This window comes from Rhinolophus ferrumequinum, chromosome 5 (assembly GCF_004115265.2).
Source record: "Rhinolophus ferrumequinum isolate MPI-CBG mRhiFer1 chromosome 5, mRhiFer1_v1.p, whole genome shotgun sequence".
NCBI lineage: Eukaryota > Metazoa > Chordata > Mammalia > Chiroptera > Rhinolophidae > Rhinolophus > Rhinolophus ferrumequinum.
In genome coordinates, this window is record NC_046288.1 from 18,203,298 (window position 1) to 18,229,326 (window position 26,029).

General features: G+C 41.0%; 1 protein-coding gene across 9 annotated transcripts in view; it reads left to right on the forward strand.

Annotated features, from left to right (window-relative positions):
- The window catches only part of CRACD (capping protein inhibiting regulator of actin dynamics), a 256,852-nt gene that overhangs the window by 208,002 nt on the left and 22,821 nt on the right, over positions 1-26,029 (forward strand). For 8 of the 9 annotated variants that reach the window (XM_033105791.1, XM_033105797.1, XM_033105789.1 and 5 more), the window contains 2 exons: positions 16,488-16,623; positions 24,021-24,182. In XM_033105791.1, coding sequence (XP_032961682.1) covers positions 16,504-16,623; positions 24,021-24,182 — 282 coding nt within the window. In that variant the 5' untranslated portion in view covers positions 16,488-16,503. The remainder of the gene's footprint in view (positions 1-16,487; positions 16,624-24,020; positions 24,183-26,029) is intronic. The other variant, XM_033105798.1, reaches the window with a different exon arrangement.

Here is a 26,029-nt window from a genome sequence, read left to right on the forward strand (position 1 = left end):
CCTCAGTGACCCTTCCATGGGAAACACATCTGATAAACTATCTCTTCTACAATATTAGTCATTTACTCATCCATTGAAAAAATTTACTCACAAATTTTATTGCGTAGAGGCCTTTGGGAGAAACAAAGATAATAGATGTGATCCCTGCCCTCATGCAACTCTCGGTACTGTGGTGGGGAGCAGGTGTGCCATTATTATTAGAATCACATCTGTGTAGCACTTTAAAATACACAAAGCATTTTTATTTTTGCCTCTCATTTAAGCCATGATTATAGTAACTATAACGTGAAACAGCAAGAGATACATGTATAAGGCTTTCAGTGAGTGAAAAGATCTCTTCCCTCCAGGCAAGCAGGAAAGTCTGTGTGGAGTTAGTAAGATTTGCGTTGGACCTTGTAGGGTGAATAGGACCGGAACTGAGAAATTGGCAATGGGCCATCTCTGGAGCCTATGCTATGACTGAGCCCAGAGAGGATATTTGGGGAACTGAGTGGTTGGGTTTGCCTTACGTGGTGGTAGAAGTAGGGTGACACTGGATAATAATGGGTAACGCTTACATAAGCACTTGCACTGTTCTGAATGCTTTACATATCATAACTCATTTCATCCTAAGACAAGCTTCATGAGGTAGGTCCTCTTGTCATCCCCATTTACAGATAAGGAAACTGAGGCACCTAGGGGTTTAGTGACTTGCCCAGAGCAGTTTAGAGTCCTATCGTGAGGAGAGCCTTAAATGTTAATCAACAATTGCAGCTTCATATGGTAAGATTTTCGCAAAAGGGAACCACCGGAGGGTTCTGAGCTGGTGAATTAACAGCTTTAAGATGAACCAATAGTTTGAGAGAGAGCGGAAGTGGAGAGGACTTCAGTTGGAGATCATTTACAGATGTCAATCATGTTACAAATAGGCTGGAGGTGAAACCAAGGCAACAGTGACAATGAGACACTCACTGGCCCTGCAACTGCCCGCAGCCATCCCTCCACTTACTTCTGAGATTTCCCACTCATGTCTTCTTATGTGTTCAAGAACCAGTCGTCTGAGCCTCCCCTGCCTGCCTGGCTCAGCGGGGAGAGCAGCATGCCAGCAACTGACTCTCGAATGGTGCAGGAAAACAAAAGTTCTTCATACTACGCCCGCATTGTTTTTATAAGTCTGAAATGGTTTCAAAATAATAATAAAAATAGGATCTTCTGAACAAAGCTTAAAAAGTGTGAACTTTATATTGTTTTTAGCATGGTCATTAGCATAATAATCCAATCCATGTATTACAGCAGCGTGCAATAAGCAATCCAGGCCTCAGCTGAGTTTCCTGAAATCATTCACAGCTTTAAGGCCCTTCAAAACATCCCTGTATTTTGGCCGCTGTGTTGCCAAAGTGTGCCCAAGAGTACTGTATTATTTATTCTTAAGTAGCTTCTTACCGCTTCTAAGTAGATTTATGACAGGCCAGCTGTCTCTAGGTAAGTAAAAGAGAGGGACGTGATGTAGGAGAGAAACAGCGGTGTCTCTTTCTTCCTGTCCTTCCAAAGCCATAATAACTTAGATCCAAGGACTAAAATGTAATAAGATGTAGGTAGAATATGAGTCCCTAAGCCACTCCAAGTTGGTCTTAGTGCTGATACAGCGCACCTTCTCTTAGAATTAGAAGCCTCTGGTTTCCAATTAATCAGACCTGTTTGTGGTATTTAAACCTTCTGGGGTGAGGGGTGGGGTTGGAAGCCAGGGGCCGTGCTCTGCGAATCAGAAACTAGGATCAGTTTCTCAAGCATTCCACCTCAAAATTTCCCATGGTTTTAGGCAAACACGAAAGAATTCTCTTACTCTTCTTCCTCCCTCTTCTCATTTCCCTCCTCGTCCTGCCACCTCTCTCCTCCTTTTCTTCTTCCTCCTCATTTTCCTTCTTTTCCTCCTCCTCCTTTTTCTTCTTTTGTTTCTTCTTTTGTCAACTAATCTTTATAGATAGTAACTGTTTAATTTGGGTAGAGGATATGGAAGTGTCAAATCTTTGGTGTGAAATGAGGACTTATGGCACACCTACTTACTCTTTCAGCCGTGCCTACACATGGTTATGAGTCATAATGCTACAGTCAAACATTATTTTAAAATCCTGATTAATACTCCAGTGTTCATAGCAGCATTACTCATAACAGCCAAAAGGTAGGAACAACCCAAATGTCCATCAACATGAATGGATAAACAAAATGTGCTATACACATATATGACGGAGTATTATTCACCCTTAATCAGGAATGAAGTTCTCATACAGGCTACAACATGGATGAACCTTGAGGACATTATGCTAAGTGAAATAAGCCAGACACAAAAGGACGAATACATGATTCCACTTATATGAGGGACATGGAAGAGTCAAAATCATAGAAATAGAAAGGAGAATAATGGTTACCAGTGGCTGGGGGGAGGGAAAATGAAGAGTTGTGGTTGAATGGGTGTGGTGTTTCCGGCTGGGATGACGGGTGGTGGTAATACTGGTAAAACACTATGAATGTACCTAATGGCACTGAACTGTATACCTAAAAATGGTTAGAATGGTAAATTTTATGTTATATATATTTTACCACAATAAAAATATCTCAGTCAGTAGTATGTAAATCTGAAAAAAATTCATGGATTCTGGCATCCTATTTGGTGTCCACAGATTCGGTGTTTAAGTGGTAAAATTGGTTCACCTTCTTTTGTATAAGGTTTGCAGTTGTGGGTGAACTAGGAAGGACTCTGTTAACGTTACTGTCTTGTCATGGCCCAGCGTCTTTGTTTCCAAAGAAATCCAGACATCTACTAAACACTGTGTTAACAGGGAAGGACAGTCAACAAGTCAGGAGCCTGAGCTCTGGTTTCAGTTCTGGCCTTTTTTTTTCTTGAAAAAAAAAATACTTTCCTGAATTTATTCAATGTGTCTGTTTTGAGCACTCTCTGTGTGTACAAAACAAGGCAAGGCAAACAAATTTTAGACTTGACTCTTGCTAAAAACCTGCTATGGCTTCTGGATTCTCTTAGGCTGAAGACCAAGTTCCTTAGTTGGCCTCCAAGACTCTGAATAGGTTGGTTCCTACTCACCTCTATAACTCATCTCCTACCCTTTTTTAAAAAAAATTTTTTATTAGTTTCAGGTGTACAAAACTATGTAATAGTTAGACATTTATCATTTATACCCCTCACGCAGTGATAATGCCCCTCCCCCATCTACTACCGCTCTGACATCACACACAGCCATTACATTTCCACTGTCTCTATTCCTAATGCTGTACTCCGCTTCTTGTAACTATATATATGTATATAAAATTATAGTTGACATTCATTATTATTCAGCTTCAGCCTCAGGTGTACAGTGCAGTGGTCAGGCGTCTACACCGTCCATGAAGTGGTCTCCCTAATAAGACAAGTGTCCATCGGATACCCTACAAAATCTTTACATTATTTATTATATTCCCCAAACTAATCAGTTCTGTCTTGATCAAGTCGCTCTCTCTTCACCTAACTTGACCTCGTCTGTGTCCATAATGATCCATGTCATGGACTCTGTGGTCACAGAGGCCCACAGGGTCAGCACTGACTGTTGGCTGTGTGAGGACTGATATCTGTCATAGCTGATGCCGCTCTGGATTAGCAGCTCTGCCCTTTTGCTGCTAGTTATCCTGTGGAGACCTCCTAGAGATGTAGGGAGCAGCAGTCTGGGCCCCAAGCATAGTCATAGAGTGCGGACAGGCAGAATCAAGCGCAAGCTTGAAATGAGTCCAGGAGCTCAGGAGTTGCAGTCCTACTCATTGATTTCTACATTGTTTTTGAAGGATTTCGGAATGTGAAAGGACAAATGACATTAAGGTCTTCTGCACTGCACTCTTCCCCTAACTTCATTCTGACCTCATTTATAAAATAAATATAGCACTGAGGCTGAGGGATGATAGTAACAAAGAAATAGGAATTATGAAAGCTTTGTGGGAAACCCTGATGAGTTTGGTTTCATTCATGCTGAGTTTGCAGAGACAGTGGGATAGTCAAATAGCAGGGTCCACTATGTACCTGGAGACACATGGGTAGAAGAAGAGGTGTAGTATAGGAGTCAGATAGACAGTTATTAAGGTGACTGGTAAAGCCGAAAGAGTAGCCTCAGGCTGTCCTACCATCTACGCCTTTGAAAAGACAACCGCGGGAGTCAGTGAAGAGTTAAGGGGAAGACCGAAAGCTGCTTTTCTGGGGCTGATTAGAAGCTCTGATTAGATGTTTGGAATCCAAACCTCTCTGCCAATAACAGATGTCAATGACAACAACAACGTAGCCAGGACAGAAATATAGAAACAAGAGTTACAACATCTCAGCCGTGTCCCTTTCTAGCCATAAGGACCCAGGAACTTACACTGTTTGGACTTCTGAGTCCAAAGGGACCAGTTTTCTGGCCTCTGTAAGTGATGTCTGTAATTCTTCTCTAAGCTTATGAAAACTGTCCCTTAGAGACAGTGTTGTTCTAAATTTCCAAAATGGGCCTCTCTTCATCTCCTTCTAGAGCTTGCTTTTATCACATACGCTTGCATTCGACTTCAGATCTTGTTTAAATTAATATTACTATTAAATGACAGTACTGACAATCTTTCCATTAGAAATTAAAAATCTGCTGGATTTTAGAGGCCTTTATACATCTCTTCTCATGTTCAAGAGGCTGCTCTGTGTTCTCGGCATCAGGAGAGAAAAGTTCCCACACAAGCAAGCCCTGTTTCTTCCATTTGAACTCCATAGAGTCTGAGGAAAAGTTGCAGCATTGAGGCCCAGAGGCCCCTCACCTTGTGGCTCCCTCATAATAAAAGGAAGGGGGAGGATTGGCCTGCTTTGCAATCAATTGTGAAAGATCTTTAAATGTCAAGAATAAAGAAGTCCAGATGAACTCTGGTAAGGTACAATTTGTGGTGAATTGCTGCTCCACCTCCCATCACATAATTCATAGTTCCCAGCTGGTTAAGGACATTGATTCCACCAAGCTCTTTGTTCATGAGAACACAGTTTCAAACTGAGATCTTCACACGAGGGCTATTCAGTTTCTTTCTTTTTCTTTTTCCTTTTTTTTTTTTTTTCAAATTAAAGTTTATTGGGGTGACAATTGTTCGTAAAGTTACATAGATTTCAGGTGTACATTTCAGTAATTCATTATCTATATCTTACATTGTGTGTTCACCACCCAGAGTCAGTTCTCTTTCCATCACATGTTAGACCCCGTTTACCCTCTTCTATAGCCCCCCCCTCCCCTTACCCTTGGGGTAACCCCTAAACTATTGTCTAAGTCTATGAGTTTTTGTTTCTTCATTTGTTTGTCTTCTTCTTTTGTTGTTTTCAGTTTTATATACCACATATCAGTGAAATCATATGGTTCTCTACTTTTTCTCTCTGAGATATTTTGCTTAGCATTATAATTTCAGGATCCTTCCATGTTGTCACAAATGGTACCATTTCACCTTTTCTTATCGCCAAATAGTATTCCACTGCGTATGTATACCACAACTTCTTTATCCATTCATCTATTGAAGGATATTTTGGTTGTTTCCATGTCTTGGCCACTGTAAATAAAGCTGCAATGAATATTGGATATGCACTGAATATGTCTTTATGGATAAATGTTTTCAGATTTTTTGGGTAGATACCCAGGAGAGGGATTGCTGGGTCATATGGTAATTCTATTCGTAATTTTTTGAGGAACCTCCACACTGCCTTCCATAGCTGCACCAATCTGCATTCCCACCAAAAGTGTATGACGGTTCCTTTTTCTCCACAGCCTATCCAACACTTGTTACTATTTGTCTTGTTGATAGTAGTCACTTTGACTGGGGTGAGGTGATATCTCATTGTGGTTTTTATTTGCATTTCTCTGATGATTAGTGATGTTGAGCATTTTTTCATATGTCTATTTGCCATTTGTATATCCTCTTTGGAGAAATGTCTCTTCAGGTCCTCTGCCCATTTTTCAGTTGGGTTGTTTGTTTTTTTGTTGTTGAGTTATATGAGTTCTTTGTATATTTTAGATATTAGCCCCTTATCGGAGGTGCTGTTTGCAAAAATCTTCTCCCATTCAGTTGGTTGCCTCTTTATTTTGTTGATGGTTTCTTTTGCTGTGCAGAAGCTTTTAAGTTTGATATAGTCCCATTCATTTATTTTAGGTTTTACTACCCTTGCCTTTGGAGTCAAATTCATAAAATGCTCTTTGAACCCAAGGTCCATAAGTTTAGTACCTATGTTTTCTTCTATACAGTTTATTGTGTCAGGTCTTATGCTTAAGTCTTTGATCCATTTTGAATTAATTTTGGTACATGGGGACAGATAGCAGTCCAGTTTCATTCTTTTGCACGTGGCTTTCCAGTTCTACCAGCATCATTTATTGAAGAAGCTGTCTTTTCTCCATTGTATGTTTTTTGCTTCTTTGTCCAAAATTATCTTTCCATATTTATGTGGGTTTATTTCTGGATTCTCAATTCTATTCCATTGGTCTGTGTGTCTGTTTTTCCTGCAAATACCATGTTGTTTTGATTATTATTGCCCTGTAGTACAAGCTAAAGTCAGGGAGTATGGTACCTCCAGCATTGTTCTTTTTTCTTAGGATTGCTTTGGCTATTCGGGGTCTTTTGTGGTTCCATACAAACCTGATGATGTTTTTGTTCTAATTCTTTAAAAAAGGACATTGGGATTTTGATAGGGATTGCATAAATCTGTATTTTGCTTCGTGTAATACGGCCATTTTAACTATGTTGATTCTTCCAATACACGAGCACAGAATGTCTTTCCATTTCTTTGTGTCTTCTTCAATTTCTTTTAAAAATGTCTTATAGTTTTCAGCATATAGGTCTTTCACATCCTTGGTTAAGTTTATTCCTAGGTATTTTACTCTTTTTGTTGCAATTGCAAAAGGAATTTTTTTTTCTGAGATTTTATTGTTAGTATATAGGAATGCAATGGACTTTTGTACGTTGATTTTGTAGCCGGCAACTTTACTGTATTCGTTGATCGTTTCTAATAGATTTTTGGTGAAGTCTTTAGGGTTTTCTATATATAGCATCATGTCATCTGCAAAGAGTGACAATTTAACTTCTTCATTCCTGATTTGGATGCCTTTTATTTCTTTCTCTTGCCTAATTGCTCTGGCAAGGACTTCCAACACTATGTTGAAAAGCAGAGGTGATGGGGGACAGCCCTGTCGTGTTCCTGAACGTAGAGCAAAGGGCTTCAGTTTTTCACCATTAATTATGAGATTAGCTGAGGGCTTGTCATATATGGCCTTTATTATGTTAAGGTATTTTCCTTCTATACCTATTGTATTAAGTGTTTTAATCATAAATGGATGTTGTATCTTGTCAAATGCTTTTTCTGCATCAATTGATATAATCATATGATTATTATCTTGTATTTTGTTTGTGTGATGTATCACCTTGATGGATTTGCATATGTTGAACCATCCTTGTGCCCCTGGGATGAACCCCACTTGGTCGTGATGAATAATCTTTTTAATGCATGGTTGCATTTGGTTTGCGAGAATTTTGTTTAGGATTTTTGCATCTGTACTCATCAGAGATACTGGTCTGTAGTTTTCTTTTTTGTGTTGTCTTTACCAGGTTTTGGTATCAGGGTAATGTTGGCCTCATAAGATGAGTTTGGGAGTATTGTCTCTTCTTCAGGTTTTTGGAAGGGTTTGAGTAGGACAGGTATTAGATCCTCTTTGAAGGTTTGGTAGAATTCACTAGTGAAGCCATCTGGTCCGGGACTTTTGCTTTTGGGAAGGTTTCTGATGACTGATTCAATTTCCTTACTGATGATCGGTCTATTTAGATTTTCCAATTCTTTGTGATTCAGCCTAGAAAGGCTATATGTTTCTAAGAACTTGTCCATTTCTTCTAAGTTATTGAATTTGGTGGCATATAGTCCTTCATAGTATTCTTGGATGATCCTTTGTATTTCTGTGGCATCCGTGATAACTTCCCCTCTTTCATTTCTGATTTTGTTTATTAGTGTCTTTTCTTTTTTTATCTTAGTGACTCTAGCCAATTTTGTTAATCTTTTCAAAGAACCAGCTCTTTGTCACATTAATTTTTTCTATTGTCTTTTTGTTCTCTATTTCATTTAGTTCTGCTCTGATTTTTATTATTTCCTTTTTTCTGCTGACCTTCGGTTTCATTTGTTCTTCTTTTCCTAGTTTTTTAAGGTGTAACGTGAGGTTATTTATCTGGGATTTTTCTTGTTTCTTGAGATAGGTCTGTAATGATATAAATTTCCTTCTTAAAATTGCTTTCGCTGCATCCCAAAAATTTTGGTAGGATGTATTTTCATTCTCATTTGTTTCTATGTATCTTTTGATCTCTCCTGTTACTTCTTCTTTGACCTGGTCATTCTTTGAAAGTATGTTGTTTAATCTCCATGTATTTGTGGTTTTTCCTGCTTTCTTTTTACAGTTGATATCCAATTTCAAAGTCTTGTGATCAGAGAATATGCTTGGTATGATTTCAATCTTCTTAAATTTGCTAAGGCTAGTTTTCTGTCCCATTGTATGATCTATCCTTGAGAATGGTCCTTACACACTAGAAAAAAATGTATAGTTTGATATTCTGGGATGAAGTGCTCTATAAATGTCAATTATGTCCATTTCATCTAATATGTCAGTTAGGGCTCCTATTTCTTTCTTTATTTTCTGTTTGACTGATCTATCCATAGCTGTCAATGATGTATTTAGGTCCCCTAGTATAATTGTGTTTTGGTCAATTTCTCCCTTAGTTCGGTTAGTGGTTGTTTGGTATATTTTGGTGCTCCCTGATTGGGGGTATAAATATTGATGACTGTTATGTCTTGTTGTACAGTCCCCTTTATCATTATGAAATGTCCATCTTTGTCTCTTGTTACCTTTTTTATCCTGAAGTCTGTTTCATCTGATATCAGCACGGCTATACCTGATTTTCTCTGGATACCATTTGCTTGGAGTGTCAATTTCCACCCTTTCACTTTGAGTCTATGTATGTCCTTGTAGCTGAGATGTGTCTCTTGGAGGCAGCGTATGGTTGGGTTTAGTTTTTTGATCCAATCTGCTACTCTGTGTGTTATTTGTGAGTCAGTCCATTTACATTTAGGGTGATTATTGATATGTGAGGATTTCCTATTATTCTATCTTTGGTTTTCTGTAAGACTGTCTCCATTGTTTCTTTGCCTTTTTGTTGTTTCTGTTATTTCTGTGTGGTGGTATTCTATGATTTTTCTCTCTGTTTCTTCTTTTATTATGTTATATATTTCAGTTCTGGATTTTTTTTTGTTTTTGAGTGGTTACCATTAAGTTTACGTAAAAGAAAGTTTCATATTTAGAGTATTCCATTTTCTTCAGCATGCTTACTTTCTCCACTCCCATATTCCGGTTCAGGCCTTTACTCCCCCCGCTTTTATGTTTTGGTTGTCACAAATTATCCCTATTTATGCTAGTCGAATAGCCACTTTCAGTATTACTTGTAGTGCAGGTCGTTTGTTAGAAAATTCCCTCAGCTTCTGTATGTCTGGAAAGGTCTTTTTTCCTCCTTCATATCTAAAGGATATCTTTGCTGGATATTATTCTTGGCTCATACTTTCTCTCTTTCAATATCTGAATGTTTGATTCCACTCCCTCCTGGCTTGTAGAGTTTCTGCTGAAAAATCTGATGATAATCTAATGGGCTTTTCTTTGTAGGTTACCATCTTCTTTTCCATGGGTGCCTTGAGGATTCTTTCTTTGTCGTTGATTTTTGACAGCTTCAATACAATGTGCCTTGGAGAAGGCCTGTTGGGGTTGAGGTAATTAGGTGTTGTATTTGCTTCTTGGATTCGAGGATCCAGTTCTTTCAACAACTTTGGGAAATTCTCGTCGACTATTTGTTTGCATATACTCTCTGTTCCCTTCTCTCTTTTTTTCTCCTTCTGGTATGCCCATTATTCTTATATTGCTCTTTCTGATGGAGTCAGAAAGTTCTTGTAGAGTTCTTTCATTTCTTTTAAGTCTCAAGTCTCTTTCTTCTTCCATTGCGTCATTTCCAGATTTCTATCTTTGATGTCACTGATTCCTTCCTCCACCTGGTCAACTCTACTACCTATGCTGGCTGCTTCATTCTTCATTTCTTTTACTGAGTTCTTAATCTCCAGAAATTCTATTTGGTTCTTTTTTAAAATTTCAATCTCTTTGTTAAAATGTTCGTTTTGTTCTTTGATTGTGTTTCTGGGTTCATTAAATTGTCTGTCTGTTTTCTTGCATCTCATTGAGTTTTTTAAGAACTGCAATCTTGAATTCTCTGTCATTTAAGTCACATATTTCCGTGTCTTTAAGTTGATTTTCTGGAGACTTTTCATTTTTTTTCTGAGCTTCTTGTTACCTTGGTTATTCATGGCTCTTAATGATTTATTATTTCTCTTCCTAGACATCTACAGGAGTGGCTTCTGCAACAGGTTGATAGAAAGAGGTCTTTCTTTTGTTTTCCAGTAGGTGTTGGCAGAATGTTTTATTTTTTCTCTGACTGCAGCCTTTTATTCTCTCTCCAACTGTAGTGTTACATTTTCTCAGCACTATCTTGGCTTCTCACACAATGGGGTATTCCCTGGAAGGTGGGCTTCTCCTCTGTGAACACTTCACCTGGGTTATAGGGCACCACCTCCGTGGGGGGATGTGGAAAGCTTCTGAAGTTCCAAAGCTCTTCCTGCACCAGATTCAGAGCCTGTGTATTTCAGCAGCTCTGTTTACTCCTGCAGGGATCCGCCCAGATAGAGGGTGAGAGAGGCAGGGTGGATTGTGAGAGATGGCCCAGAGCAATACAACAACCACCACCATTGCCAATCCTGCTTCCATGGCTCTCTCCCCTTTTCCAGAACTAGTTGGGCTGCGAGTCTGTGTCTGTGGACCACAGTTCTCAGAACTGCAAATATTCTGTTCTTTTGATCTGACACAGCTACTGTTCTGCTTCTAGCACGGGGCGAGCTCTGGGAGGGTAGGGAGGGGGCGCCCAGGCTCAGTTCCTAAGGCTTCCATTCTCTGCTCAGCAGAGAGGGCTTAAACAACTGTTTTCAGCCTTCTTCCCTCAGTCTTTGCTCCGAGGTCTCTGTCGTGAGCGTCGGGTTCAGCCGTGTTATATGCTGTCCCCTCAGCCCTGTGGACCATAAGTGGAGCTCTAGCAGTCCAAGTTCTTCCCTCTCCTACAGTTGTGGTAGTTCTGGAATGCAGGGAGCTTGGAGCACTGAGCTAGGTCTGCATCCTGTGCCCACGTGGTCTCTGTGCTTCTCCCTTCCCTCCTTCCCTGCTCGCACAATTTGCCCACCTTTAGATGATTTCAGTAGTGGGCCTCTTAGTCTTGCCTGTCTGCTGTTCAGGGAGTCCTTGTGGAGTTGCAGTTGTTCAATTTGTTATAAATTCCAGGGGAGATTTCAAGAGGCTCACCTCACATCGCCATTTTTATGACATCATCTGTTACTCAGTTTCAATTCCAGTGCTGCCTCAAACTCTGGAATTTTGGGCAAGGTTTTTACCCATACTTTGTCTCAGCGTCCCCTTTAGAGAACAGGAAAAAAACCCATGTTGTAGATTTGTTTGGAGCCAGGACTGGTAACCATAATTACCAAAATTTTTAATTAACCAAATTGACAAGGATTTAATGTTAATTTACATTCTGTAAAAAGAGTTATTTAGAAGAGATTGTTCATTCATGTAACTAATAAACCAATTACCATTCTCCTCCACTGTTTCTTCTCAGAGCTTTAAAATAGGACAAAAACCAGGTATAAGAAGAAAAAGATACAATTGTTTTTGGTCACTTTGAAAAGTGACTGTATCAATAAGTAGGTTCTGACGTATTGAAACTTAATAAATGTCAAAAAGTTAATTACTTCCACTTATTGCTGTGTTGAAGTAGCTTGTAGCAAATGAGGGCTCCCACCAAGAACAACTAGAAATATGGAGAGAATATTAAAACAAAGACATCTGTTTGAAGGCATCAGATTACTGCTGAGTCACCAGACGTGAGCAATGAGATCCTGGAGAGAAGGGAAAGCCCACTGAGTTGAGCCCTACTTTTTGCATATTGCTTCTCTCCTGTGGGCAGTAGTTGACTCTTGGCGCAGGGCAAGAGACCTAAAAGGCGGGGGTGGCTGCCAAGCGGAGGAGAAGGCGGCAGAGCTGTAAGCCATTCATGGGATCAGGAACACAAAAATTAGAGCTCGAGGCTGCCCAGACAGCCAGGACTTGAGAGACTAAAACCCCTAAGAGAAGAAAAGCCCAGAAGAATGAATATAAATCTAGGCAACAGTTTTTCTTTTGAGGCATTTATTGATCTCTAACAGGGGTAGAGACTGAAAAGTAGGGCAGGTGTTTGGGGTAGTCTGTGGTGCTAGAAAGGCAGGAAATGGGGTCTGAGACCCACGAAGGAGGAGGACCTTAGGAAATGGCCCAGGTTCTTAGCTGAGACCCCAGGAGGCCTATACTTGACAAGTGGGGAACAAGAGGGAGTCTGAGTCTTACAAAGATTGCTAACCATCCATGGTCATCTCAGTCCCTGATTGGATTGAGATCAGCTAGAGGAGCCAGTGAATCCTCTCGGGAAGGAGAGAACCCAGTCTCTACCATTTTTCATGCATGATGTGTAGAATTCAATTTTTTAAAAAAAACCAACCTGCTAGGCTAATAAACAGACTGTGAAGAAAATAAATAACAAATAGACCCAAAGGGGACTATGATATTGCAGTTTCAGACAGAGATTTTTAAATAATTGCAATTAATATATTCAGCAAAATATGTAACAAGATGGAGAATTTCACCAGAGAACTAGAATCTATTAAAAAGAATTAAATGGAAATTCTAGATCTGAAAAACGCTACTGAAATTAAGAACTCAGTAGATAGTTTTCACAGCAGATTGGGCACAACTGAAGAGAATTAAATGAGCTGAAGCCTAGGTCAGTAGAAAAATGCAGACAGAATAATATTGAATAAAAACAATGGCAGATACAGAAAACATCATAAAGACATATGGCTCATGGTGGAAAGTTCTAACATTGGAAAAACTATTCTCCCATAAGAGGGAAAATAGTGGAAAAATGGGGCTGAAGCAATATTTGAAGAGGCAATGGCTAAGAATTTTCCAAAACTGATAAAAAATACCAAGCCACAGCTTTAAGAAGTAACATGTACCCTCAGCTGTGTAAATTAAAAGAAATTCATACCTACCTACAACTGCTGAAAACCAAAGACAAAAGAAATCTTAAAATCCGCTGTAAGATACACTGCCTATCTTCTCAAACAAGCAGTGTTATAATCTACAAAAATTCTATAGGTAACATCATAAGTTAATAGTAAAATTGAAAGCTTTCTTGCTCAGTTTTGGAACATGACAAAGTCTACCATCACCACTTCTTTCAACTTTGTGTGAAGACTCTAGCCAATGCCCTGTGGCAGCAAAAGTAAAAGTAAAAACGAATAAATAAAACTTTCCTTTGTCACAGGCAACCTGATCATATACATAGAAAGACCAAAAGAATCAAGTCATATTATTATAACTAATAAATAAATTTAGCTAAGCCTACTTAATAAGGTCAATATATAAAAATCAATTGTATTTTAATATTATACCAATAAACAATTAAAAATAAAAAATTTAACCCATAACATTTACAGTAGGTTCAGAAATATCAAATATGTAGGGAAAAAATCTATCAAAATATGTATAAGACCTCTACACACAAAACTACAAAACATTGAGAAAGTAAAGAGGATCTAAATAAATGAAGGGATATCCAATGTTCATGGATTAAAAGATTGAATATTGTAAATATGTCAGTTATCCCAAAATTTACTTACAGATCCAGTGCCATCACAAAAGTAATCCTAGGAATGTGTTAGAGAGAGAAAGAGAGACAGATATGTGTGTGTGTGTGTGTGTGTGTGTGTGAATTTATGTAAAAATGCAGAGACAAAAATAACCATCTTGAAGAAAATCAAAGCTGGAGAACTTAAACTACTAGATACTAAAACTCAATAAAAAGCTATAGTAATTAAGACAGTGTGGGATTATTACTAAAAATACAGACAAGCAGACCGATGGAAGAGAGGCCAGAAACAAATTCACATATATGCAGATCTACAGTCACTTAATATATGGCAAATCATCACTGTCTTCAAGCCTTACTTTCTCATTTATAAAACAGACTTAATAATGGTGCCTCCTACATAGTTTAAATATTATTTATCAAAAGGATTTCAATGTTAAAGAGGTTAGCACATATGCAAGGTGCATGACAAATGCTCGATAAAATTTAGCTAGTATTAATATTACCCCTGTGACGAACACTATTATAATAATTATTACTAATACTACTAATACTACTATTATTACTATTCATTTTCTCTACTTTTTAATATGATCATCTGAAATTGGGGAATGGGTGAACATCAAATTTTGGGTGGCAACAAGGAACGTTTGGGTTAACAAAAGCAGGAGAGTGTCGATTCTTAGCCTACCTGGAAAAAAGAATGGGAGTGCTTCATGCTTTAGTCAAGACTGACTGAAAACTGGAAGGGAACTTGGCATAGCACTGGTGTAGCATGTACACACACCTGTGAGGTACTAGTAAACATTTTAAGCATCTAAAATAGACTTGTGCATATATGTGTTTGTGTGAATATCTGAGAGCCTGTGTATGTATATAAGCCATTTGTAAAAGCATTGTGTAGAAATGAAGTCAGTTACCTCTTCTCCCATCTGAATCATAGCCAGGAATCCTAGAGACAGGTTTACACAGAATATTAAAAGGTTTGTGTCCACAACTTTGAATGAAAAGTTTACTTCAGAGCACTTTTAGGTGAACCTAGAAGTTCATTTTGTAACATAGGTCACAAAATCTCTGAGGACACAGACATAAATGATGTTTCATCTCCCTCTTTATTCATACTTGTATCCTAAAATAATGCCCCGTATTTCAGTAAGTGAATTACTGCTCTATGGCATCTTGTGTTATTTAGCCGAAGGCTTACCCATTATTCTATCTGTGTAGTATCTTCAATCCTCCCATATTCCAGCCCACATGTCATTTGCATCCTGTCTTCCTCTCCGACTAACCCACCCATACCCTGTTTCACTCATGGGAGGGAATACTCTAAGACCTTCTAGCATTTTAAAACACTTCGCCCAGCTAGCATGGGATTGTATTCAGCAGGTCTGAATTCAGTTTCTCACTCTACTACTTCTATTTGGACGATTTTAGAGAAGGTTATTTACCCCGAGTCTCATCTGCAACAAGACGTTGGTGATGAGATAATGAAAGTAAAAGTCAGCACAGTGTTTTCATCAAAGTAAGGGTGGTGGTGGTGGTGGTGGTGATTATGATTTTGATTATGATTATGATTATTATTGCTTAAGATCACACGGCCAGGAGGCTCGCATCCAAGTCTTTTGTTTCTTAACCTCATGTGCTTTTTTACCGTGCTGCCTGTAATTTGGCAAATTTGATGATGTAATTTGGTACTCGGTCTTCCCAACTAGGTCTAGACTTGGTTGGGAGCCTGCCCACTACATTTCCATATTGAGCTCAGAGGCACCCGCTGGAGGCATCCCCCCACCCCCTACCCTCCCACCCCTGTGCTGGCTGTTCTCTCATGTACTTGGTCGCTGATAAAATGTCCAGGTGGGGCCTCTTTTGGTGTGCCTACCTTGCCTTACAGAAGGTGTGCGATTCTGCCTGCCCTGTGAACAGCCTGGATGTGTATTCCTTTGCCAGAGATAAATTAGTTTCCAAGATATAATGAGAAACAGTTGGCTTCTGCTGCTTCCGCCTCTTACAGTTCACCCTGCCTATACCTCACTGTTAGGTAGAATTCTGGACTTCCTTTGAAGTCCAACCCTTCAACTGAAAAGTGTTGATTTGGGGGTACCTACCACCTGTAAGCTTCTCAATGTGCATGAAGACTGTCAGAATTGCCCTAACACATTTCTTCCCTCTTTCTTTCACTTCTTTAAGAGTCTCACCAGAGAGAATCTTGATTCCTTTGGTCCCTATCAGCAATTCTAGTCCTTGTCAAGTCTTTGTTTTAAATATATACGTGTTCTGATTTGATCATAATCTGAAAGAAAAGAAGCTCTTGCCTCTTACTTCCAGATCTGCATGTTACTTAAAAAGGGAGGGTTGACCAGACTTACCGGGATAAAACTGACAGTGACAGCTCATCAGGAGAAAGGCTCCTCCAGTAAAACATTTCTGTCGTCCCTTCTGTCCCGGGTCCTTTACAGATAAATAAGTGTCTGAGTTCTCAGTGAGAGGCTCTGAAACATTGTTGTGTTGGAGACGTGCCCCTTTATTCCTGTCTCCCCAGGAATGGCTGACCCATAACAGGAAAGGACAGAGCTGGAGGAGACGGGAGGTGGGTGGAGTCCCCCAAATCAGGAGGAGCAGGAAACTGAATTGCCAAAAGGAATTTTATCATCCTAATAAAACGAAGCACATGATTTGCATTCCAGGTCCTTCAACTATTCTATGGGAACCCGGGCGTTGTCCCATGACAGTATTTTTATCCCTGATGGGGGAGCAGAAAGTGAGCAGACAGTTCAAGCAATGTCACAGGACAACATCCTGGGCAAAGTCAAAACTCTTCAGGTAAGACAGCTTGAGACCGGAAGGTTAGAGCCCCAGGAGGGGCCCCGACTACCAAGGAAAGGGGGAAAATCCCCAGCGTGGCCTTGAGTAATGGATTGGGAGGTCCACGGGTAGCTCCTAATGAGAAGTTTTGCTTTTTTGAAACTGCTCAGTTTTCTAAACCTTCTGTGCACCTGTGAGAGGTACATTGCCACCACTGTACCCACCTTCATGATACCCCCACCTACTTTTCTCTCAAATTGTTCCCTCGTTTTTAAGTGGACATTATGAGGACAAGTACCGAAAAGAAGCTGCCTGATTTGTGTGGGAGGAAAGGTTCTTAACCTGAGGTGTTGGCCATAATCTGCCAAGTACAGGCTTAACTGTCAGCTGAGGGTTCGCACGGCCTGTGTTCACTTTCCAAAGCTCCATACTTGGACAGTGAATGGTGAGACTCTGATTTTGTTGTGTTTATAAATCTGCCCCCCCGACCCCCCTGCCGAGACACCTCGTCTCAGAGGAATACCATGAAACTCAAACCTGCCCCATGTTCACGCTGCAGAATTGGGCAGTTTTCCTACATGAAACTGACTCAGGTGGTAACTCCTTAATAATGAAAATACAGTTGATCCTTGAACAATATGGGTTTGAACTGCGTGGGTCCATTTATATGCAGATTTTTTCCCAATAAATACTGTAAATGTATTTTCTGTTATGATTTTTTTAATAACATTTTCTTTTCTCTAGCTTACTTTATTGCAACAAATCAGTATATAATACATACAACATACAAAATATGTGTTCATCGATTGTTTATATTATTGGTAAGGCTACCTGTCAACAGTAGGCTATTAGTAGTTAAGTTTTTGAGGAATCAAAAGTTATATGTGGATTTTTCAACTGTGTGTGGGGGCGGGGATTGGTCAGTGCCCCTAATACCTACATTGTTCAAGGGTCAACTGTATAATAAAATAATTATTCACTAAATGTGATTGAAATCATGGGGAATCCAGGAAAAGCAGGGCAGCGAATACACCTGGGATCTGACTATGTAGGTCTGCCCGGCTGCATGGTAGAATTCACTTCCCCAACAGAAGTGCCTAAGCAGGTACTTCTCTGAGACGGAGTGCTTGGAGACGAACCATATTATGAATGTGGGGACTCTGGTTTGCTGGTTTCCATCTATCTGCAAGTCTACAGCAGTGAATGAATGAGTGAATGAATGACCAAAAAAAGAAGGAACAGCTGGCTTGAGTAGCTACTGACATGATGAAGCCTGGTACTCAAAGAAAATTTTTAATTTTCTTGAATGTTCTTGTTTCTACTGAACATTAGCTACGTATTTCATGATCGTTGTGTAGTTACATATTCTGCACACACTCAGCTGAATATAGAATATGGCAAGTGAGGAAATAGCCAAAACCCTGGAGCCACACCCAAACCTGCCTAGATCTTTATACCTAAGGTCATAGTCCTGCTCTCAGAACTAACCTAGGCGCTTCCTTCAAATTCCAGCATTTCCTAACCAGGTTGCGTCCTTGGTTATGCTGGTTGTACTGTTACATGTTTTACAGACTCAAAAGAAAAAATCAAGCTGTCACTTCTCTTGATTGAAGAAGAGGGAAGGGTGGTGATGGCCAAAGAAAACCTTGACACCCCTGCTTCTACCTTTCCTTCTTGATTCCTTTTGATTCCTGGAATATTATTCCTAAGAAGTTTTGAATCCCTGGCTCATAATATCCCCTGTCTAAGAGGAATGACTTAACAAATTTCAGTCCACGAAAACAGCTATATTTTATGAGAGCTTTCTAGGAGTTCTTTAAAAATTAAATAGTTCATTGTCTTAAATGATATCTGCTTTGTAACATACAACACGTGCCACTGCCACTCCAAGAAGTGGATTTGGAGTTGTAAATGATATATAATTCGACAGTATTGAAAATATAGAAACAATAAAAATATGTAACTGCCTATTAACAGTAAAGCACAATTTTAAAGAATCTGATCTCATAATTAATAAAATATAAAACAATGAACTTCCATGAAGCAAAAATTCTATTAACACAGGAAGAGAAATGTGAGTAAAGCAGAATAACTATTTATTTTGTGGGCTCTCTTTTGACAATATCTACTCATACGAGGTTTTCCTAATTTTGCTTCTGCTGTGTGGATTCACAAGCTTCCTTACAGCTCTTTAGTTATATATTTTTTTTAAATAAAAGGTTTTTGGTTTTGCTCTTTGAGGAGGAAAATGGGGACAATTATTATAGAAAATGTGATTTTTAGATGGACATAAGATATAACTGTATCACCCCCAAAAGACTGTGCTTTATTTTTCAGTCGACTAAGCAGTATGTTCCTGGTAAGTCGTAGAAATAGTAGTTAACTTTATTAAATTGCATGAATGCTTTGCATTTTTCCATGACAACGTTATGCTGGTATTAATGCGTAGTAAGCAGCATAAAAGACTGCCCCCTCGTAGACTCCAGCATGGAAGGAGGGTGTTGGGTTACGTCGGAGGCATGTATGTTTTTTCATGTCTGAAATTGTCTTTGTGTATCTGTATATTTATTTTAAAAAGGGAGGGAGAGAGAAATAATGGATAACACCTATTTGACAGTAAATGTCCTGGCAAGCTGATTAGCCTCCATTATTCAGACATTCTTTTGAAATGACATTTCTACTGGAATGCCATTAAAAAAAAAAAAAAAAAAAAAAAAAGCCATTTTTCTCTGACTTAGGAAACTTCCCAGTCCTTAGAAGCACACAGAATAGTGCCTGTAAGGACAGCATTTGGAAAGGTTGCCCTCTTGTGGTCACATCTAGTCATCTCAGCTAAAACTGTCTTACATTGCACCCGCGGCTGATAGTATCTCTCTACTGAGTGCAGAATGACCCAACACAGCATAAATAAGCCTGCACTTTTCTGAATCAATGAATCTACCACCTGTCAAAATTTCTGTGGCAAAGGATTGAAACTTTAAAACAAAATTTTCTTAATATAAAAATACTCACACCTATTGAGAATGCATTTTAATCCATAGGACAGGTGTAGGGACAAAAACAGTGGTGTCCTTTTTGAGGACTCCATACATACTAGCTGTTCCTTGGCCAGTAGGTAAAATAAGGCAGGCCTCTGGCACCACCTGAATGTGTGGCCTCAGATGAAGTCATTTAACCTCTTTGACCTTCACTGTCCCCATCTGAAAAATAAGAGCATGTATGTGAGGGATGATCCTAAAGTCTCCTCCAGTTCTTAAAATCTGCCATCTACACAAAATCACTGCTCACCTGGCATAGCACAGAGTGGCTTTGTAAGCTTTACACTTTGTTGCATTTGGACTACAATGACCTTGACGTTCCCTACAGCTACCCAGAGCACAAATCAGGGAGATGCCTGTTTATTTTAGATCAGACCAGGCCGGGAAGTATCTACCAACTAATGATAAAACTCAAGAACGACCACTGATTTTTTAGAATTTTTAGACTTATACCACACTTTTGTCAGAAAATGCTTAGTCTAGTAGTCCACAGACTGTTTAGCTCAGGAAGGAAAACCTCCATCCTCAGTAGCTACTATCTCCTGCTAAGCTGGATTTCACTTAAAAATACCAAAGTGTCATACGTTTGAGGGTTTTGATACCTCATACAGCTGCCGAGGACACAAAGAATAAATACCTTCTCTTAGCCACTTCTTCATAGGGCATATTGTATGCTTTTGCTTTTGCGTTTTAAAAAGAAAAATCGTTTTAACTATGGGAATATCTGTAGTTCACTCAAGAAGACAGCCTCTTTGTTTTTCCTCTGCTTTTCTTACAGATATGGTCTGAAGAATGGAAAAATCTAGGGAACTCTAAATACTGGCAATGTGAGAGCTGCAGAATATGATATGCTTGGAATTTCCACCATTAAAAAAAAGGAAAAAACTCATAAATATGGATGTGCATTCCTATAACATCATTTTCCAACATTCCATATTACAACAAAATGGCCCAATTTGAATGAATAAAATATAGTCCCTTTTAGCTCACATTCCAGTCTCAACAGTAACACCATTCATAGCCACCAGCCACATGGACTCATAGTGTAGGCACAACTTTCCACTCTCCCCTCTGCTTATAATTGCAGTGTATATAAAGAGCCATGGGTATTTTATTATTAAAAAAAAAAAAAAAGGTGAAGGGAGTGGTAGTAGTTTTCTTTGAAAATTTAAGGGCAAGCTCATTTTAGTTGTCTGTTTTTCAGTGATTGCTTATATCAAGGTTCCTCTTATGACAATGCCTGAATAATGGGAAGAATTAAAGTCACTAAAAATGCCACATTTATCCCTGTATTCAGTTCACACAACCTCTGAGATCGCCAAATAGGTTTTAGCATTAACGTTTTAATTGGCAGTAAATCACACAAAGTGTGGTGACAGCCCAGTCTTCCAGTCAGCTGAAGGAAGCATTTGGAGCAGGAACTGCAGAGAAGGGAAAATGTGCAGGTACAAGAGCTTTCACCTCCAGAGCCTGGGCACCAGTGGCCATGGCCTCAGACCCCAAGTCCGGCCTGGCCTTGTTTCATTGACTCATTTCTGACAGCTGCAGGGTCCATCTGTAAAGGCAGTCCTTTGTTTGGCAGCCCTATGCCTAATCGGTGGCTGTCATTTCTTTGATGACCTGGGTTCTCCCCTCCCCCAGCGCACTTCCTCCTCTTAAGCTCTCTAGCCACCAGCCTGGATTTAATTTCTCTGGAAGGAACTTAAATCGGCTACTTTATGGAGATGCACGGTGTCATCCTCAAGGCTGTGATGTGTTTCTTTTGCTAGGAGGAACATATCTGTGACAAAATCAACCCTTTGATGTACCTATACATTCTCCCTCTCTCCCTCTCTCTTTTGTTCTTCTCTCTCCCTCTTCCTCCTTTTCCCTCTCCTCCCCCAATCCAACCTTCCGCTGTTGTCACTCTTCCTCTCCTTGCATTTCCCCTGACCCTGCACCTTCTTCTCCATTGGCTTCTCTTCTTTAACATTCTCTTTCATTTCCTAATGTTACTCTTTTCATTTCCCTGCTTTGTCCCATGTACCTTACTTCTCCTGTTCTCATTCCATCTTTCTTTCCTTCCATTTTCTCTTTCCTTTTCCTTTGGGAGCCATGATAGTCATCCCATCTTTGGAATTTATTTCAGTCTAGACTGTAATTACATTTTGCCATGTTCTTTTTTGTCCCTCTAAGGATCAGGGTAGACCAACATCCGTATTCTTAAAAGGGCCCTAATGAAGTAAAATATCAACATACTCATTCTTTTTTGTGATGGTAGCAAAATTCCTAACTAAATGGCATTAGGGTATTAGGCCAGTTTCTCCTTGGAAACTCATTAAAGAATTATTCTTTTCGTTGTAAGTAGAAGAAAGCCCCTCATTTAGTCATCAGGAGCATTAGTAGATTGTAGAGCCTGACAACAGGTCTCAGCTCTTGGCCAATACTCCTAGAGAAGCGATAGCTGGTCAACCAAAGGCTGGGCTGGGAGTCCCTGACACAGGAACCATTCCCTCCTCTTCTGCCCAGGTTCCCATCCGTCCCTCTCCTATAGGACAGCAGAGGGAGGCGGGGCTATGACTTTGTTACACCATGTCCTCTTGTCTGATTCCATCGGCTGTTCTAACTGTGTGTGCTTATTGAGCTGCTTAGAATAGATACTAACTGCCGCTTCCTGCTAAACTTGTTTTTAGAAGATATCGTTTTTCAGCCTTCTCCTCCCCGGAACTCTTTTAGGCTGCTCGAGCTGTACTTTACTGGCTGAACTCGGGCTTTGGATGTGTGTGCCTGCCCAGTGGTGCCAGGGGAGCCAGGCTCAGGCTGAAATACCAGTAGATCAAATACAAATCCTTGTCTTTCTGTGCTCCTGACGTGGCATGCTGGGGTGCCCGCGGGGTGCGGGAGGGCACATCTGTTTCATGTCTCTGCAATCTCACCATCCACCATGCAAGGCCAATGGGGAGCTGGGCCCAGGTGGGTGGATTTGGTACCCTTGAGTTCAGAGGAAGAAGGGGCATTCCCCTTGAGGGGTCCTCTGCCAGGGAACGTCAGTAAAGTGTCAAAAATGCTGTGTCCTGCCCCTATATGAAGGAAATCTGATGTCACATTTGTGAAAACCAGTGTGGTGCAATGAAAATAACACTGCATGTGGTTTTAGAAGACCTAGATTCAGATTCCTTTGGGGGCACTTATTCTTTCCATAAGCTTGGGCCAGTCACCTCTCCCTACTGGACCTCTGACTTTTTTTGCAAAGTGAGAGATTGACGATATAATTGCTAAGGCTCTTTGCAGTTCTGTGGGATTAAATATTAAATTATCTGGCCCAACATGTCGATAGTGCCGAGGTTCAGAAACCCTGGTGTCAATCAAGGTAGTAAGTAGTTTGTATAATACACGCAATTTCGTAGCCTTTCAGATGATCACAGCGTGCCTCTTCTTCTTCCTGAATGTCCTTCATTTTCTCTTCCACAGTCCATTAAATATTTCACGCCATCTTTAGCTATTGTGCTTATATATTTTTCTTCAGGGAATATATTTCCTTTTCTAATCTGACTTTTCTCTGAGTCCAAAGACTATTTTTCTTCCTGATTTCTACTCCCTGTTGCCCCCCACCCCCTGCCTCCTCTTAGCTGCCACCGGCCAGTAAGCAGTCCCTCCTTGGTGCCTTTCTCCTGCACATGTCTCTGGCCCTTCCCCACTTGGTGTCGTCCATCCCCTAGTTCCCGGCGGGCAGCTACAGCAAGGCAAAGAGGGGGTCCGAGTGGCGGCACAGGGTTGCTCTGTCCCTCCCATGATTTCAGGAGTGGTCATGGAAAGACGCGCTGCTGGCCCTGGGGCCTTCCTCACCTTAGCCGGGGTACCCACTGTGACCAGAGCAATTCAAGCTCAGGGTTGGTGAGGAAGGCAGCTGAAATAGAAATATTCAAGGGGAATGTGTCCAAAGGAACCTGGAGGGTTCCCATGTTCCAGCAACCACAAGGGTCTTGGTTTTTCCCAGGGGTTCCTGCATTTCATGTAACTCTTTTCTGCACAATTTTTGTACTTCAAAAAGACTTTAGTAATTTAGAAGTCAATCACAAATTTTTTTTGTCATAACATATATCCCAACTTTCGGTTCAGAAATACGGTCTCTCTACCCCCTGGAAAATGATGGCATCTCCATGAAAGAGGTGGCTGGATGAAAAAGCTCATGGCTCAAAGCTGGGAAAGAAAAAGAACAGACGCTGGAAAACACATTCACTTATTTCAGGGCAGCACCGTGGCTTGCTGGCCTGGTGTTTAGTCCAACTGCAGTTACAGAACATGCCTCAGTGCCTAGTTGAGATGCAGGGGAGCCTGGCTGTGGTTGCTGTGAACTGCTTCACTGCTTCAGGACATCTTTCTTTTGTTTCTCTCCAGCGACAGTTGAGCAAGAACATCAAGTTTGGGCAGCCACCACCCAATGCCATTCCTATGAAGAAGGCAGACAGTGGAGAGGCTGGCTTAGAAGACCTGTTCCTGACCAGTCCCATGGAAACTGCGGCTCAGCAGGACGTCCTCCTCTCAGATACCGAGAACAAAGTAAGGCTCCTCCAGGCAATGACTAGATGGCTAATAACCCCAGGGAGGAGGTTGGGCACTTGAACAGGAGCATCCAGTGACCCTGGGATCTGCCCTGCAGGGGGCGTGGGGGCGGGCATGGAGGTGGGAGAAGCTTTTCTGATGAGTAACCCAGGGCTGGAGGGCACTTCCTGGGCAGGTGCCTTGATCTGCAGTAGGGCCACCTTGAGGAGGAGGAAGATGAGGAGACAAGCCCTTTGCACGTGCTCTTCCCGGTCTTCTACTTAACTCTTCTAGACTCAGGTTGGCCCTCCTCTTCTGGGAAGCCTTACCTGGCCTCACACCCAAGCTGTACTGTCTCCTCACCTTCACTGTGCGTCTTTAGTGCTTCTCACACTTCCATGGCCCATCTGTAGCTATATCCACATAACGATTTTCTCTCCATCTCTAAACATTGAGTTCCTTGAGGACAAACCTGGACCTTACACATCTCTGTCTCTCCAGGACTTAGCCAGTGATTACTTAGTAGCACTGAGTAATTATTTGTGGAATTGGACTAATTTAAAGGGAAATGAGAAAAGAAAGGAGTATGTCAACAAGAGAGAACATATCAAACAGACCAGCTTGACGTCTCCTTGGTGTGGGAAGAAGGTCACAGTGCTCCAGCACTGTCCTATCTAAATCTGGTCTTTCGATGCTAGAAAGAAAACACTCTGAGACATCCTGAAATGAGAGTCCTTCCCGCAGCAGAGGGGACACCGTCTGGCCTCTTATGGGAAAAGGAGGAACGGTCCTACCGGTAGCTAGAGCGAGGAGTTCTCTAGGGGAGGCCCTGGGTCTTCCCGTCTTAAAGCATTGCCTCTGCTCTGCCCACCAACGGGCTGAAATGCCTTTGAGTGTTATTAAAATGGGCATCCTTTCCCTCCCAAGAAGTCACGCTTCTTATCCTCTAATATGTCCTAAGAATAGGAAGAAAGATGAGCAATTTGCAGAGCCAAAGCAAGAAAGGAAAGATAAGAAGGACGGTCCCCGACTGTCACCCATCTCTGCCCAGGCCTGCCCTGACGACTCTGGGCATCCACACAGGTGGGTGGTGGGTGGTGTGGTAGGTGAAGCATGGCTGGGCCTTTCCCTCCCCCTAGGGCCAGAAATGCTCCCTACAACCTCTCTAGTGCTAGGCAGCAACCAGGGCCATCAGCCTGGAGGAAAGGATTTCCCAAAGAGGAAGCAAGCGTCTTCACTGTTATTGACGACCTACTATGAGCAAGGCACTGGAGGAGGAGGAGGGTCATTTTTCAGCCGGCGCCACCCCAGCTGTGGGTATCACAGAGATGAGCATGATTAGACCAGGAGCTGCCCCCATTTAGGTTACATTGTAATGAGGAAGAGAGTCAGACGACATATGAGTCAACAAATAGATAAATATAATAACTTCAAATCAAGAAAGATGCTACACAGAAAATAAAACAGAGTGATGGAAAAGTGAGTGACTTGCTTGGGGAGAGGTGGAAAGATGAGGAGGTCAGAGCTGCCATGAGCAGATCTGGCGGTGGGGCCATGTTTTCGGCAGAGGGAGGAGCAAGTACCGAGGCTCAGAGATGGGCCTGAGCTGGTCTTGGAAGAGGAGCAGCCCAGTGTGGACGGCTGGGCCCTGGTGGGGGCGACGGAAGGAAGGGGAGGGTGTGTATATGGGCCGAATTGTGTAGACCACAGGAAATAGGTGAATTCTACTCTGAAAGTAATGGGAAGCCTCTGAGTCATTTTAAGCAGGGACGTGAAATAATCTGATTTGTGTTTTCTAAAGATGCTTCTAAGTGTGGTGCAGAAAACAGACTGAGGTAGGACATTACTGCTCTGGAAGGGACAAT